Source organism: Scomber scombrus, chromosome 6 (genome assembly GCF_963691925.1).
Source record: "Scomber scombrus chromosome 6, fScoSco1.1, whole genome shotgun sequence".
Lineage (NCBI taxonomy): Eukaryota > Metazoa > Chordata > Actinopteri > Scombriformes > Scombridae > Scomber > Scomber scombrus.
In genome coordinates, this window is record NC_084975.1 from 11017832 (window position 1) to 11035105 (window position 17274).

The 17274-nt window shown below is 38.2% G+C and overlaps 1 protein-coding gene across 1 annotated transcript in view; it reads right to left on the reverse strand.

Moving 5' to 3' along the window:
- LOC133982215 (neural-cadherin-like) overlaps positions 1–17274 on the reverse strand; it is an 89311-nt gene that overhangs the window by 11206 nt on the left and 60831 nt on the right. The window contains exons 24-30 of the mRNA XM_062421171.1: positions 15833–15960; positions 15525–15652; positions 8428–8551; positions 6193–6376; positions 5735–5901; positions 2944–3208; positions 2179–2362 (exon numbers count right to left, since the gene is read on the reverse strand). Coding sequence (XP_062277155.1) covers positions 2179–2362; positions 2944–3208; positions 5735–5901; positions 6193–6376; positions 8428–8551; positions 15525–15652; positions 15833–15960 — 1180 coding nt within the window. The remainder of the gene's footprint in view (positions 1–2178; positions 2363–2943; positions 3209–5734; positions 5902–6192; positions 6377–8427; positions 8552–15524; positions 15653–15832; positions 15961–17274) is intronic.

Genomic DNA, 17274 nt, shown 5'->3' on the forward strand with positions numbered 1-17274 from the left:
ATTGTTTTATAATATTTTGCTGAATGGTACACTGAGCTTTTAAACATTAATTAAACACAATTAATATTACATCATTTGTTGTTTTTATTAGATTATGATTAGAAGTGCAAGTGCTTATAATACGTAACATAATATTGTATGTATTTTTCTGTTAACCTGAATGTGGCAACAAGTGTTGCTAGAAAAGTTTAAAAAATTGCCACAAAAAGAATCGTGTTGCAAACTGGCAGCAAACAACAGAAAACTCAGCTGCCACATTTTTTACTACACGTTGCTAAACATAGAAGTTAGGAGTTTGCTGCAACAACACCAGAGGCTTGCCATGACTGTTTGCCAGAAGGCCTGTACATTTGTAACTGAGGCTTTCTAACAATTGATTCACCCAGAGGAAGATTGTCTTATGCTACCAATAAAGACGCTATTGTCTGCTTTCAGACTTAGACACTACATGTTTTACTGTTTCACTTTTAATAATAATCAAATGTACAGTCCTTAAAGACTTAGTATAATGAATTCAGTTAATTATTAATTGATAATTCAGAGGCAAAGCTTATAGTGGATTGTGAATGTCAGGAGTGTCATATTTTTCAGTTTCAGATCATTTTATTTGTTAACTGTTTTAGTGCACCCTCTGTTCATCGGAAAGAGATGTCAAGTGAGAATCAATATACATGGAGCTTTCAAATGTAAACAAATTTATGGGACCAGTGTTATATGAGAGATTAACATTAACTAATCTCTGCAGGTAATAAATTAATTGTCACAGTTGCTGTGGATGTTTTTAACGACTAAAATTTTCGAGATTTCTTAGCAAACAACTTTTCATTACTTGTTTGTGGACTAATTAGATACCTTTGAAAGTTCTGATGGGCCAGTCTGGGAAACCTGAGTAGATTATGCAATATCTTCAATGAAGCAGATCGGAAATGGTTTGATTCTATTGATTTCCAGTGGGACACAGATCATAGGGCTTTCATCATTTTCACAACAACAGTTCTAAAATTGTTGGCAATTTTACATCAACATAGCTTCTGTTAAAAACATGGTAATGAGACTGAAAAACACTATTTTCATTGTACTGAATTGTTAAACTCTTGCTTGTAACTTGTTAGCAGCCTCCTCCTTCACTGACAATGCTCTAGGATGGAAAAGCCAAATGTTGGACTTCCCTCTGGAATATTAAACAAAAAAATGAGCTGACTGGCCTAAAGGGTCTGGGGTACCCAGGGGTCCTTGAGGGAGTTCAAAGGGGTCCCCATAAAAAAGAGTAATAGTAAAATTTTACTAATATTCTGTATTCCATGGTTAACTCCCCACCGAAAATACAGTGATGGAATTCTCGACTAAATCAACAATTTCCTCAGGCGGGGTTCCTTAGGACAAAAATCTTATCAAAAAGGGACCATAGCTTGGTACATATCAATTTGGGGGTCCTTAATATGAAAAGGTTTGAGAACCAATTGTCTAAGTAATTATCAATGGCTCAACTGTCAACTAAAGGACTCATTAAATATAAGCATCACACTATAATGGCAATAGTCAATAACCAACATCAAATTATATATTATAAATATGAATTATAATCACATTAATGTAAATGGTCAAAATCTAAATATATCCAAAGTGTCAAATAGCTTATTCTGTTGTATGTACTTATCAATGCAGACAAAACTTACCTGGAAAAAGCGTGAATGTTTTCACGCCTATTTAGAATATAGGGTAGTGGTACAATTCAGCCTCCTGTGGCTGAACAAACTACATTTTTTAAAACCTGTTTTCACAGATGAAAAAAGTAACTTAGAAAAAATAATACTACAACATTTTTCCCATCTGTTCCACAATTTAAAAAAAAAGGTTTAAGTCATTAATACAGGAGAGAATATTGATCACAATAATTGTTTTCTCTTTCTTCTTTTTTTGTTCTGTAAAAAACTCAAAAGCCCACAGCTTTGTAGAAGTGTTTAAATTATAGTCTTACTTCACATTTGTATTATTTTATCCATCTGCTGTAGTAAATCCATAACAGGTGGTTGTGTGGGTCCTGACATCATCTGTCAATTTGCAAGTTGAGCTCTGGTGTTACTATCCCTGAATGTATCCAAGTAAATATGTACAGAATGTGTCTGCATACTGTAAGGCCTTAATAACATCATGGGGTATTCTTCATATTTACTGCACCTGCACTCGTGGTGTCTCCAGAGGTCTACACAGACCAGAGGAGGGGAGCAGTGATGTTTCTTGCAGGCCTCTGAAGAGCAGCCGACGGAGACACCCTGGGAGGAGACCACCTGAAGCCCCTCTGATGACTGCTCCCAATCCAGGGGAATGGTGCGGCCATAAAACCTCAGATCTCGCAAACAGCCTGTAGAGAGAAAGAGAGGAGAAAAGAAAAACAGAGACTTTACAATGCTAAAAGACACACAAAGACAACAGTCCTCGGGCAAAATCTTTTGTGGACACACATTTTACACTGCGGTAGGGGTGTAAACTCAAATGCACATCTGCAGACCGACGTACAATTGCACAAACACACAAACAGCCTCAGGCATGGACTTCTTTTTTTCCAGGATATTTTCTCTGCTGGTTAGTTGGCTCACTCTGTGGGAAGCGAGATGTTTAACACATCATTTAAATACAGATCAGTCCCACTGACTCACCTTCTCACATCTGCTTGAAACTAGTGGTTAAAAACACTTTGGGCCATGTTGTGAAATACAGAAGTACCAGTAAGTGTCAAAGATCATTACTGAATCATGTATGTGTCCATTCATTTGAAAATGTATACAAGTTAACTGTGATGTTCACTCTTATAAGAACTGTATATGTTTGCATATGGCCAAATGAACTTGGTAGTTCAAATATTAGTCATCCATTGATTTGACAGATTTTTACAACACACTGATTTATTTCAGTCTCATTCCTCTAAAACACATAAGCACCTACCAATGAAGCTCCGGTTGTGTCCTGAGGGAAAAGAGTTTCCAAGCATCACCACAGAGGGGTCAATAATAATCTCCTGACTCTGCCCAGGTGAGGCCGTAATTTCCCGTCGTCCTCCACCTCCGTCCAGTCGCAGGGTGAATTCTTTGCCGTAGCGATCCACCTCCACCTCGTGCCACTCTCCATCATCCAGGCGTTGGAATGGCAGCGTCAGGTTGTACTCTCCATCTCCAAGGTTGTAGAAAACAGCCAGCAGACCCTGAATAACCTGAAATATACAACAGAGCTTTGCCAAATTGAAATACACACATCAAAACAGACAAACAATTTATTTTTATGAAATACATAAATAAATAAAGATGTCTTCTTTTTGTTGTTGTTTTGTTTGGATGGGCTTACATTTGAGGCTTCAAAACTGTACCTCTGGACTGAATTCAGAAGACTTTTGTATAGCTCCAACAAAATCAGCTGGTAACACTATTTCTTTTAGAGTGGATTTCATGGCTTGGAACGGCTGTATGAAATTGTAAAATAGGGTGACACAAATTCTGAGCTGACAGAGCTGGACCCCTGCCATATTATGTTGTGTTGATGGGCAAAAACAGATCTTGAGCATAACAACATTATGAGAAGTAGGCCAGCTCCCATGGTGAAGTAAAGGAAGCAATGGTTGGACCAGGCAAGGGTTGAGAAATTTAAGTACCCAGAAAAGGCTCTCTGTGGTGAACCTGCCAGAAAAATGGCATGAAAATTTCAGTAGTAAAAATTAATTTGGCAATTTTGCAGCCATGATGCCTTGCGAAGCTGCCGTACACATCACTGCGTGGCAGAAACCGGAGTCATCCCGAAGGGAAGGTATACAAGAAACAACAATTATCTTCAGCAGTTATGGATGAGCGAACACAATGAACTCAACCAATGAGGGGCTCCAATAACTGGAGCTTGTACATGTCCAAAGCTTAATTGGAAACAGTGGGGCACGATAATTCACATTCAGCCCAGCCTGCATTAACTATCGCTCCCTCAGCATGGGCATCTCAAATGCATCTCCCCACAAGACACACACATTCACACACAGAGTAAAAGCTGACTCTCGCCACTGCCTCATCCTGCCCTCAAGTCCACAACAAAAAATGAGCAAAGGACAAAAGACTCAATCAATAGGAAAAAATCTGATTATACCAACTTGGGGGCTGTAGTGCCCCCAGAGATCTTTGCAATCACCATTTGGCACAAAATGTCCAAGCAAATTTTTAAGTCTGAATTTCTATTTTTACTTTTCAAAGTCAAATCACATTGAAATGCAAAAAAATGAGAAGCTATGATTTTCGAGTTTTACACTTCTTAGAGGTTTCTGGTCTTTGAGAAAGACAGGAATGGCAGTTGCTCCTAAAAAACTCCTTCACAGCTTGTGTTAGATAAATGTTTTCTTTACAGAGACACCATGCTCCTTGGAGAGACACACGCTGTTTATACCCAGCTAGCCCCTTGTAACCTTTGTGTGTAAGTGTGATTATTTATTCAGTGTGCACTCTATCCCATATCTACTCTTAAGAAAAAAAGGGTAGAGAGACAGCCCTTCAAATTAGAGCTTGTTGTTGGCAACTACACCAGGCTTGTGCTCAAGTGTTTCTAAGAGCTTAGAGACAACCAGGCTGAAAATGCTTCAGTGTGTTGCTGCAGACAGACATCAGATGTTTTATACAGCTCACCAATTCAGTTTCAGAAAGGGTTTCACAGAGAGATCTCTCATCCAACATACAGTAAGCGCTACAGCCTTTTCCTTTTCCTGTTACTGTGGGACTGCTGCATGGAAAAAGGAACACTGTTTTTCCTCATGTAGTGTAAATATCCACAGAAGAACAAGAGATAAGGCAGATGCTTTAAACTGTGCTGTCTAACAAAAAAGAAGCACAAACGCAAAGACAGGATGTTTTCAAAGACAGACCAGCGGTGTTGAATATACCATAAGACAGGTTCAGTGCAAACAGCTGACCTGTGAGTTAGCCAAAGTCCTAACTGAGCGATTCACTTCCAGCTGCTGCTCACACTCGGCATGTCAGTCAATGAGATGAAAGGCTTTGACAGGAAACATGGGCTTCATAATCACTCAGTGATGTGTCAGGCAGGAGATGAGTGCTACTATGGAGGTTTGGTAAAGTGAAGTAGACTAGTCTCATGGAGAAGTATATAAGTAAGTAAAGGTCATTTAATATAGCACCTTTCACTTAGCAAGGTTAAAAAGTGCTTCATAAGAGTAAAATAAGAAGAAACGCCCTGTGAAGTTGCTCTGAGAAATACTCTGTGTGAGCACCACTCCAGCCCTGGTTGTGGCAAAGCGAACAGCATGCATGCAGACATGACTTTGAGCTCACCACTTGAAGCAACCTGTGTCAAAACCTTCCATCACAGAGCAGGGAATCTTACCATCACTTAAGAGCACTCTGCCCTCAAATTACAGTGCACATAGTTGCTTTCTTGCCATAGTGAATTGGGCTGAAACATTAACCAGACGCAGAAATAACCTTGAATAAAGGATGGCTAAATTTTTAAAGCAGCCTCTCAATAGCAGCATTCAGCAGACTTACTGAAATACCTTCTGGAGAACATGCACATGTCAATCCCCAGCCCCCTCAGTATCCACCCATATGTCTCCAACCCTGATATTACTCACTCTCAGCCTGACAAGCATTTGTTGCAATCACTGTTCGGGTCCTACTCATCATTTAAGAGACTTACAAACAAGACAATCAGAGCTGTGAAGGTTTAGGGGGAGTGACGAGCTGTGACTCACCTCTAAGCGTAAATATTCATTCTGCTCCTGGGAAAGAAGGCTGAGGATCACACCGGTGACAGCACGTGTTCGTAGCCCAACCTGGACTCTTGTCTGCCGTGCTGGAAGGGACCATAAGAGCTGGAACTGAATGTGGCTCCGTCCATCAAAGGAGAACTCTGGAGCAACTTGTCGATCAAAAACACATAAAGCATGTCCAATTAATTCAGCTGTCAACTGGGAAATATGCGAGCATATCACTGTGATGGCACGCTGTTCTGCTAAAAATCACTTTATGTAAGGTGGGGTTATCTTCCTATAGCAGCAAAGTGACGCTTTAGAGCACAGAATTTCCCACATCTCCCATTTGGATTGTATACTTTGTGAGGCTTAAAATCCGTAATTCCTTTGAGATCTAAAACACACTATACTTTCCCAGAAAGGCTTAGGGATAATTAAAAGCAATTTAATATATTTACCTTGGTCACACTGTGGCCCTGTAAACCCTGGTTCACACAGGCAGCTGAAAGAACCCCATTCACCGTGACAGCGCCCCCTCTTGCCACAGGGACGAAGTTGCTCCACGTTGGTGCAGTGATCATCAATAAGAGAACAGTCTGGTACAGTGTTGGAGGATTCAGCTGGGGAACCAAGGTCATATAGCTGAATGGAAGAAGAACAGCAAAAAAAATGAAAAAATAAAATAAAATGAGGACTCAGTGAACTCAGTGAAGGAAAGAAAATGAAAGGGTGGATGTCCTTGTAATCATAGTAGATGAGTTAAAGGAAATGTGATTGCGGAGAGAAGAGAGAAATGAAGGTTACAATATTGTAACCCTGTTTTTATTAGCACAGGGGGAGTTCTCCACTGGACTTCATGGATGATACTCCACTCCAATCACTCACTGAACTTTACATTAATGTAACTGACCAATCAGGATGTGCCTACCAGAATATGTATGGAGCTAACAGTAGCTATATAATGCAGTGGGCCCAATATCCAACATCCCCGAACCTCTTCAGTGAGCGGTGTAGAAGTGGAGGTTTCTGCCTGTGCTAATAGAACTAGGGTTCCAATATTGTAGCCTTCATTCAATCTCACACCAGCTGCTCCCTCCACTGGACTATATGGATATAGTGGGTGGAACCCGATGAATGAAGTTTTGCCGCGACATATTATCTGACCCAGCCCCACTGATCCTGGCTGGAAGCTATAGGTTAGCCACAGCAGCCCACCAAATTCTTATAGCTTAGGCTGCCACAGCAAAGTAGGGGGCCCCAGCCAACCCAGATAGTACACCACTGAACTGGATGAGGCTATGGCCTAACCTTGCAGGGGTCTACTGCCAAGCAACAGACCTTCTGCACACCTCATTCCCTGGGTCATCAGCATGGGAAAAATGCAGGTGTATCATGCCCAGATGGGGGTTATGTGAAACAGGTGACACACACACACGCCTTTTTCATCAGTCTGAGGTCAATCCAGCAAGCGTGAAACCATGAAAGGGAGCCCGACATATCCAAGAGATAGAACCATATGAACGGCTGGCAAAAGCCATACCATCCCTGTAGCACATGAACAGTGCATCTGACAGGGGCCATGCATTCAACAAAACATGCCAACACAGGAACTGGGCAAAGCCAAGGCAGTTTCACCTCCCTATCGCACGCATGGGGTGGAGGGCAAAAAGTATTCAGCTGAACAACCCTCGATCTGAAAGAACTCTGTATGTTCTTGGGAACAAAGGAAGAATTTGATCTGAAAAGCAATGGGCAATCTCGAGATTTGCTTAAGAGAAAAGGATTGGATAACGGGCATGTTTCCTTTTATACTGTGACTCCGAACATATTCTGGTAGGCACGCACTGATTGGCTAGCTACGTTTATGCAAAGTTCAGCGAGCAAATACATGTGTGTGATTGGAGAATAGTACCCATGGAGTCCAGTGGAGGGTGGAGCCTACGTGAGGTAGAACTGTCTTATTAAATATGAGACACTACAAATTGTTGTCTGATTGCTGATTGTTTAATGATATATTGTTGCTTGATTAATCTATTCTTGAAAGTATCATTTCATAATGAAATCATCATTACTAAGATAGAGATGAGATATATATGCATAGGAAAATGTAAGTGTCACTGCCGCAAAAAGTACAAAAGCAATCGACAACAAAATATCTATATCTCTGTATTACATAATCATATAACATTGACAGGAGCTTTAGATACTTAAGCATATTATGGTGATCATACTGAACTGTTTATTACTGTAATGCTATATTTTTACTTCCACCTGTAATACATTATGGTTTTACTAATTTTACTCAATCAAACAATCAACTGTCCACTACTGTTCTTTTTGATAAACAACTGCACTCAAGTATACGTATTGCTTGTCTGCTTTCAAGGTATTGAAACAGCAGGAATAGAATAATTCCACTCTGCAAACTCTCTATAGCTGCATACTGACTAGACTGACAGACAGAGACAGTGAGGGGGAATTTGACCAGAGGAGAAAGTGATGAGCGAGCGACATTAGCATTCATCAGGTTTTCCAGCGTAGCCTTGAGACCACATTTGCATTCCTATTGAAGTTGACTCCTTCAGCACCTTTGCTGCTGGTTATCCAAACTTAAAGAATAAAAGGGAACAATATACCAATCTATTCATCTGTCTGTGTATATTGTAATAATCCCTGCTTGTTCCATACCATACCTTGCTGTCCACAAGCAGGTTCCTTATACATCCAGCATAATGTTTGTGCTGCAGCTGTGGGTATTCGTATGATGTGTTCTCATTGACCCCTCCGAGCTGCAACACAAGACTTCTGTTCAGATACCTGGGAAAGAAAAAGCAAATCTCAACATACAAGTAAACAGTGAAGAAGATTGTGAACAGAAGAAAAGGAAACAGGCGCTGTGTAAGTTCTCAAGGTTACAATTTTTAAACTCTTTGATGTAAAGAATCACACAAAGCAAGCAGATAGAAACAAGCAACATAAGCTGTCAAGGTTAAAATTCCTGGTTTCATTCTTTTCTGGCTCAGGCTGTCATCACTGTTACTACTTTCTGACAAAAAATGTGACATCTTATTATTGTGGGTTTTTTGGAAAATAAATGCATGATGGGTAAATTACCTTTGCTGGAAACCATCAAAACACAAACTGATTTTGCACAGCAAGATAGATTGATACTTTATTGATCCTTAAAAGGAAATTACTTTGTTGCAGCTATACATTCACAGTCAAGAAAACAACAGAAAACATCTAACACTGAACATCAGACATCCAAACTAAGCACAAATATACTAAAATAAATTACCAAGATACCAGATTGTACTAATAAAGCAATACAAATATATTTTACATATAATCACATACACAGTGTGCAATATGCAATGTGTTTGTTATCTAAAAATATAAAATAATTTAAAAAAAACAAACAATTACTATTTTCAAAACTGGCTACACAAAAGAGATAAAACACATACAGGATGTTCTTCAATGCTAATTTTAGCATGTTAACAAGAGTAAACCCTGTTTGATGACAATTTGTGTTACCCAATCAGTTAAAACTCAAACTTAACATTTTTTAAAAGTAATCAAAATTAATAGTAACAGTAAAATCCTTTAGTACATTGCTCAATATTATAAACGTTCAGCCTAGTTACACAACAAAACAATGAGTACAGTAGATGGCAGAAAACAAACTCAGCTTTGGATTTGTTGGCATTTTAAGGATTATATTTGAGGATTTTATCAAGTTGTCTTCCCTCCAGAGAGAATGGCTGAGTACATGGAGAAACTGAACATGGTGGGCTAAAAACAGTCTGAGTCACAAAGTGAAGTTTGTTCATGAACACCATTTTAGATACTTTTACTGAACATCTATCATAATACTGCATTTTTTGCTACTGTACACCAGAGGTAAGTCCTTTAATTGTTTTAATGTCACAGGAGTATTGAGGGAATATGGTATGTTAATCAATGAGTCTATCCACAAAAAAGTAATCTTTGACAAATTTGATAATTGATGAACAGTTTAAGTCTTTTATAAAGAAACATTGCCAAACATTCTCTGGTTTCAGTTTCTTAAACTTGAGCAATTGCTGCTTTAAAATTTTTTTTCTATCACATCAAACTGGATATCTGAGCCTTGGACTGTTTGTTAAACAAAATAATATGAAAGTGCCACTTTGGGCTGAGGGTACCAAATTATTAATCAGTTAAATGAATGTACATTAATCAATAATGAATTTGATTGTTAGTTTCTGCACTAACTAACTTCATTTAGATGTTGTTATTTATTTCATAGTCCCACCTAGACTGTTTGGCTTTATATAATCTTTGAGGACCCAGTCACAAATAAAAAACGTTCTGCTATGACTGTGTGGTTGTAATTATGAAAAGTACAGCTATATTAAATACAACTAAAATGCTATGAGTCTACATGGAGAATACAACAAACACATTCTTTAACCCATTGAAGCTCATGTTTGGTTTCTGAAAAACATCAGGAAATAATCAAGTAACAGGAGCATTAAAGTGACAACAGGTAGTCTATGCTTGGAAACAGTAGTCCATGAGGGCTGACATACTATACATGCAATAATATTCCTTATTGACAGTATTTAAATATAATTTAAACCTAGGTATTGCATGTCTGTACCCAGAAAATTCTATTCCTTTTTTTATATTTTCCAGCCTTGCAAACTGCTGCTACTTTGACTGCTGATGTTCTGCTGTATGATGGATTGTTTACCTCTGTGGGGCCATGGGGCATTTAGACATTGTCAAAACAAACAGAATACAGGCATTCACAGATCAATAGTCATGTAGTTATTGTGGGCAAAAGGGAATGTGTTTAGAAAAAGGTGAGGTCCAAACTGTACTGTACTGTATGAGAATACATAATTACATAATAGGATCCATCTGTGAATGGACCCCCTCAGACACAGCTTCTCCTAATGAAGGAGGGCTCTCACTGTGTGAAAACAATAGTCAGAGGAATAATGACTACTGTTACAAGCTGAATATATAAGTGAATGCCCTATACTGGAAACATATGGCAAGAGAATATATAGTAAGAGCCATATTATCCAGTTCAATAAATAAAGATGCGCATATGTCAAAACATTATAGAGAAATTTCCATACATTGATACTGTATGTGTCATTGATTGAGTAAAATTCTATAAAACAAAACCAATAGAAAAAAGGGTTATTGTGATACACATATCCATCCTCAAACTTTCCCATAAATAAATTGGGGGAACATGAACTTCCCATACTGCTTCCCTGCAGTTACAAAGAATCTTCAAATGTAAAACATGGGTTAGTGCTTCTTCTGTGAGGAACATTTGTGTAGAGGGTTACAATGTTCATAGTGCATATGTCTCTCTTGAAGATCCTGTGAATTTTGGGAAGTGTATAGAAAGCTGATTATCTATAGCTTTACTAAGAAATGTTTAATATCTTGTGCAGATTGATGAATGGGGTAACAATCTAGTCTGTAAAACTAATATTTATATTCTATAAGCTTCCTTATTGTGAACTACCACAGAATCTCCTTTGTCGGAACTTGTTATAGCAAAAGTGTTATCATTGGACAAGCTATCAAGTTCTGTACGCTCTTTGAAGGATAAATTGGAGAAGCCTTTATTCTAGTCAGTTTTAAACAAAAATGAAATCTCCTGGTCTACTATTCTATCGAAAATGGTTACAGAGGGATTGCTGACTCGGGAAATAAAGTTACTTTTATGGTTTGACACATTGCTGTTCCTCAGACGAGGAACTGCTTCTACCCTAGAGCTTTAGAGTCCCATATTGATGCCAGGATTCCTAATCTTCTACAGAAATATTCTTCTGCTGAAGCAGCCTTCTTTCATTTCAGAGTGAATGATCTTAAACTTCAAAGCTCCGGGAAGCTCAAACAGGATTTTAAAATACTCATAAACAATTTACTGGACTCCTACAAGCATTGTTTTACATCTGCAAACAGAGAAATAAGGGTCTCATTTCTGTACCTAAAGGTACTTTAGGTACACCTAATTGGTCTGTGTGGCCTAGGGATAATTTTCATTTTTAATGTGTGTGTGCATTTGAGTTAATTTAGCTTTACGTTGCATTGTTATTATGCAACTGGTAATTGGATAGTTTTAAAAATAATGTTGTAGGATCATGATATGTTTTTTCTATTCAAATGCCAAGAGGCTATCACCCCCATGTCATTATTTCAAAAAAACCGCAAGGGTCAGTGTTCTGGGTTCATCCTCCACTGTGTTGCCGGGCATGAAATTGTCCTGCTTTGTTAAACTTGTCCATGGATTAACTAATATATATATTTTTAAAAGCAGGAATACATATTAACAAATAAGCAAGGAAATTCAGGTGTAAGTACTGAACCTTAACATCTCTGTTCATGCTACTTTTAACTAACTAGCTACAATGATTTTGATCTTTTAATTAAGTAACTTTGTACTTTGTGACAGGATACTACAGAGTTCATTGCTACTTATTTTAACTTTAGACAGCATGTGTGTAAACAAACACATAACTGTGGTAATACATTGGACCTTGTGTTTACCCTGGGTGTAAAAATATCCTCTGTAGAATTACTGGATATGAATATTACTGGATTACATCATCTGATCATGAATCAATACCTTTTAACAGCGAATCATCGGTTATTAATACTCTGTCACCCTGCTCCTTGTGTTCTTGAATGAGAAAAGTGTCTCAAAGTTCTGCACATCAAAGCACCACACCTGTCTGAATATTCCCACACCAATGAACTGGATGACCACTGTAGTACACTATGGGGATATTCGGTCTTGTCATGCTGCCTCATCAACACTTCAGCAGTTAAACCCTGTGTATCACAGCACATTACACTCCACCCAAATTTCATATTCATCATTGTTTTCTGTATCACACGACAGGATGGACTTCCAGACAAACAAGAAGAAATAACCATGTGTTTTATTAATCTATTAAGCTCTACTTTTGTGACTACCTCACATCTCTTCTCTCATTTAAATATAGTTCTTCCAACTTTCCTTGTTTACTGTATAGTTGTGTTGTATCTGTTGGTTGATTGCGTTCTTGTCTTGATTGATTCTTGTTGACAGGTCTCTCTTGGAAAAGGTAGGTAGTTTCTCAATGAAACTACCTAATTAAATAAATAAAATTTGGACACCCTCAAAAAAGAGATGATGCATCTCAAGGGGTTTATCCAAATAAATACATTTCAATCAAATGTCATTGAGCCTCTTAAGGTTGGGTCTACAACCTCAGAAAGAAAGCAGCCTTGGATAAACGACATATTCACAGCCGTAAAAGGGAATGAAGGAAAGCAGAACACACTATTTTTTTACACTATTTTGCTGTTTTTACAATAATAACCATTTTAGTTTGATATCTCTTAAGACTTCTAATTTTAATTACGACCAAAGATATTGTCCATAGTGTTGGGCCCCGTTTGCCTTCAGTTTTTAACAGTTCTTTGTATAATGGTTGTGTCCCTGATTATTTTAAAACTGCTTGTGTGAAACCACTGTTGAAAAAAACGGTGCTTTCCCCCTCTCAAAACTATACACTAACTTCCAAGTTGCCTTTTATATCAAATTTTTTAGAAAAAAAAAAGTGTCCATGCAATTTCTCTTTTCGTTTGGAAGTTTCAATCTGGTAGTCTTGAAGTATCACAGCACTCAGACTGCCCTAATGGCTGCTGATGATGGCATGTGTTCAGTCCTGGTACTCCTGGACCTTAGTGCAGCCTTTGACACGATTGATTACAGCATCCTGTGAGAGAGACTGAGGCACTAGGTAGGGATATTTGGTACAGCTTTACAGTGGTTTTCATCTTACCTGTCAAATAGGAAGTTCTGTGTCTCTGTGATCAACAACGTCTCTTGATTTTCTTCAGTTCAAGTATGGGGTGCCTCAGGGGTCGATTTTGGGACCAATTTTATTTTCTTTATACATGCCTTCCCTTGGGCACATTATTCATGGACAGTGTGTCTCTTTCCATTGTTATGCTGATGTTATTCACACAGACCCTGGAATACTGAGTGCACGACTTCCTTTGTAATGTCAAAAACTGGATGTGAAGAAATTTTCCTGGTCATTGTGTCCCAGCACATGGCAAAACAAACCCAACCATCTGCTGGTACCCTAGTACCACCGTTGAACACATTAAGCCCGTTGCAAAGAATCTTGGTATCTAGTTTGATAGTAATTTAAGTTTTGAGCAGTGCAACACTAAGTTTGTGCAATCATGTTTTTATAATCTTTGAAATATTTAAAAAATACGATCTTTTTGAACTTTTAAAGACACAGAAACTATTTTAGATGACTTCGTCTCATCATGCCTGGAATATTGCATCAGCTTGTTTACTTGCCTGAACCAAAAATCTATTGATCGATTCCCAACCTTAACTCCAGACTTTTAACCAGAGCCAAGAGACCTGATCGCATCACAGCAGTTTTACCGTCTTTATACTGGCTCACAGTATGTTTAAGAATTGATTTTAAGATCTTACTGATTACTTTTAAGCCTCTTCATGGCCTCTCTCACTGGTATAGTTCTAATCTCTTATTACCAGTATATACTTTGAGATCCTCAGGCAGAGGTCTTTTTTATCTGTTCCAGAGCTGCAGCTGAAAACTAAAGGGGACAGAGCTTTTGCAGTTGACTCAGTGATCTCTTTTAAGTCCCTTCTTAAAACATACTTTTATCAGAGAGCCTTTCCTGATTTTACTTGAGTTTTATTTTCTTTGAACATTTTTTTTTTGTCCTTTAAGAATGTTTTAATCAGTAATCATTGCATTTTTGGGGGGAGTTTTGTATGACTGGTTAATGCAGTTCGTCACAGTAAAATGAACAGAGAAGAGATAATGCATCTCAGTGTTTACAGATAAGTGTCGATATGACTGTTGTTAGCAGGAGGACCGACCTGTCATGATAGTAGGTATGCCGAGCTTCAGCAACATCATCACGCTGGCTCCTATTGTCAGGGTGGGGACCAGTCAGTGCCTGGCTGTTTGGTCAAACTTGTGCGAATAAGGCAAGGCAAAAATGGCTTTGTGTTTCGTGTGAACACATAATAAAAAAGATGTGACCTGAATCCAGCAGATGAGCCCTTGTTTCCTGAGTCCTCCATCGACAGATAAAATGAAAATAAAGAAAGTTCTTGTCTGTATATACAGCAGTGTGTGCCTGACAGCCATGTGAAGACACTGTTTTTGTTGTCCAGAGTATCTCTCAGATTATCTCTCCTAAGTTTCATTCCTGAAATTTCTTTCTCATATGCAGAGATCAACTCTGAGCATCCATCTTCAATGTCATGGAGTTGTTGGGTGCTAAATTATGTGTTTATTTATTTCTTTATATCAATGATTTCAGATTACGTTTTGGATAGTTCATCTGTGGTGAAATGAATGACCAGCAGCGTTAAGCCCAAAGAACATTTCTTTGTATTTAGATATTGTCCATATGGGCCATGTATGTTTTAGATTAAAAATGAACAGAACAAAACCTTGGCAGATTAGTTTCCAACCACAGGACAATCCCAGAGGGATTTTTGGAGAATTTATAAACTCTACTATGGTACCATATGGGGGTTTATTAAATTTATTTATCTATTTACATATGTCCATTTGTTGGTTAAAAATATAATAAAAACTATTTATAACTGAACTGTTGATTTAGTGCTGGCAGCCTGAGGTGCTTATTGGCTCCCTTTAGAATTCAGAGGAAGTGCTTGTTTTTAAATTGTGCAGTGTTGGTTGTTTTGTTGAACTGTTGATCTTACTTGTCCCTGTTGGGTGTGACCCCTCGGATTTCACAGGATGAACGGTCCTCTGTCATTGCCCATGAGTCCACGCCTTCTGTCTCCATGACAATTGCACTGGAACATCGATCGAGAGTGAAGCGCACCTCCTTTAAATTGGGGAAGAGTGGAGAGAGGTCAACACTGCTGCATGTGTGGATGTGAGAGTATGATGTAACTCGACATGCTCTACAAATTACAGCATACATTTTAATCTGACATATTGTCCATATCTGGATAGAAAGAAAGAATACGATGCAATGAGGCTTGCATGTATATAATTCTCTTACTTTACTGTTGCTCCTGACATCAAGTCGATGCCAGCGTCTGTCGGCGACCCCAGCGTTATTTGTTAACTGGAGGACCAGGGTCCCAGAACCATGGTTAATTTTCAGACTGGGAGTCCCACCAATCAGCTCTAAGAGAAAAGAAAGAGTTCAGAATTTAACACTACCTACTCTAAAGTAAATGAAACATCTGCACCACATATGACAACTACATATTCGTAAAATAAAAAGAAAACAGCTTAACTTGCACAGACAAAATGCAGACACAGGATCAACGATAGCATTAAGAGCATTGCAAAAAAACAAAACTAAAAAACAGGCAAGATGCAAATATGTTATAAATAAATAATAAACAAAAGACTTATGAAAGCACCTTACCTCAAAACAAAAACACAGTGTGAACAAAAAAGGCTGACAATATAATACAGCTAGATTACACAAAATAATCTGAATGGCAAGGTGATGCTACAATTGGTGTGTTATGAAACAGGGAAAAGAAAATGTGTAAGATTAGGTCCATCCAAACTAATGAGCGTGAGCTCTTAGTGTGATCCTAAGTAAAGATGACATACGAGGTAAGGATGAGTAAGGATGATGTTTCTGGATGAGATGTTGCTGCAGATGTTTTTTTTTTACCTTATTTCTAAATAATGTTGGACCCACAAATGAAACTGAAGTAACCTCTGATGTTTGGGGTGAAGGAATATATTTAAGAGACTAAAAAACAACAACGAAAACAAAAAACCAACAACTGTATTGTTAGATACAATCAATTTAATTTAGATTAACAAACCTGTAGTCAAAAAATACAGTAACTAAGAGAATGGTAGTTGGAAACTGTTTGTATGTATGTATAAATGTGTGTGTCTGTGTGTGTGTGTGTGTGTGTGTGTGTGTGAGAGAGAGAGAGAGAGAGTGAGCAACAGACATGCTGAGAGTAAGCAAGACAATTAGGCTACAGCACATAACAAATCTAAACTATCCACAACTATTAATAAACAGTATTTCACAGCACTTTGTACATTGTGTCTTCCAAGTTTGTTTTGCGATTGGTCTTTGCATTTGATAATATTATGCTTATGACATTGTAACCTTATATATAAACATATGGTAAGCATTAAACCTTACATCCAGCCATCGCTTTTACCCAATCACCTATTCCATTTTATTTTTACTACTGTCCTTCCCCTGGAGGATTCAGGTTGGAGCCTTTTTGTCAGCAGGAATAAACCCTGCTGACGTGTCCTTGAGTAAGACACTGAATGTCTACCAGGCACTGAGTCAGAACTACTGCTCTGACGGTGAGGCAAAGGGGATAAGCAAAAACAGAATTTCTCATGGTACACGGCAAAGAAATTACATTCACATTAAACAGTAAAACTGGCTTACCCGTGCAGCAACACATTAAGTACTTACAGTATAACTCTGTAGAATGAGTGCTCATA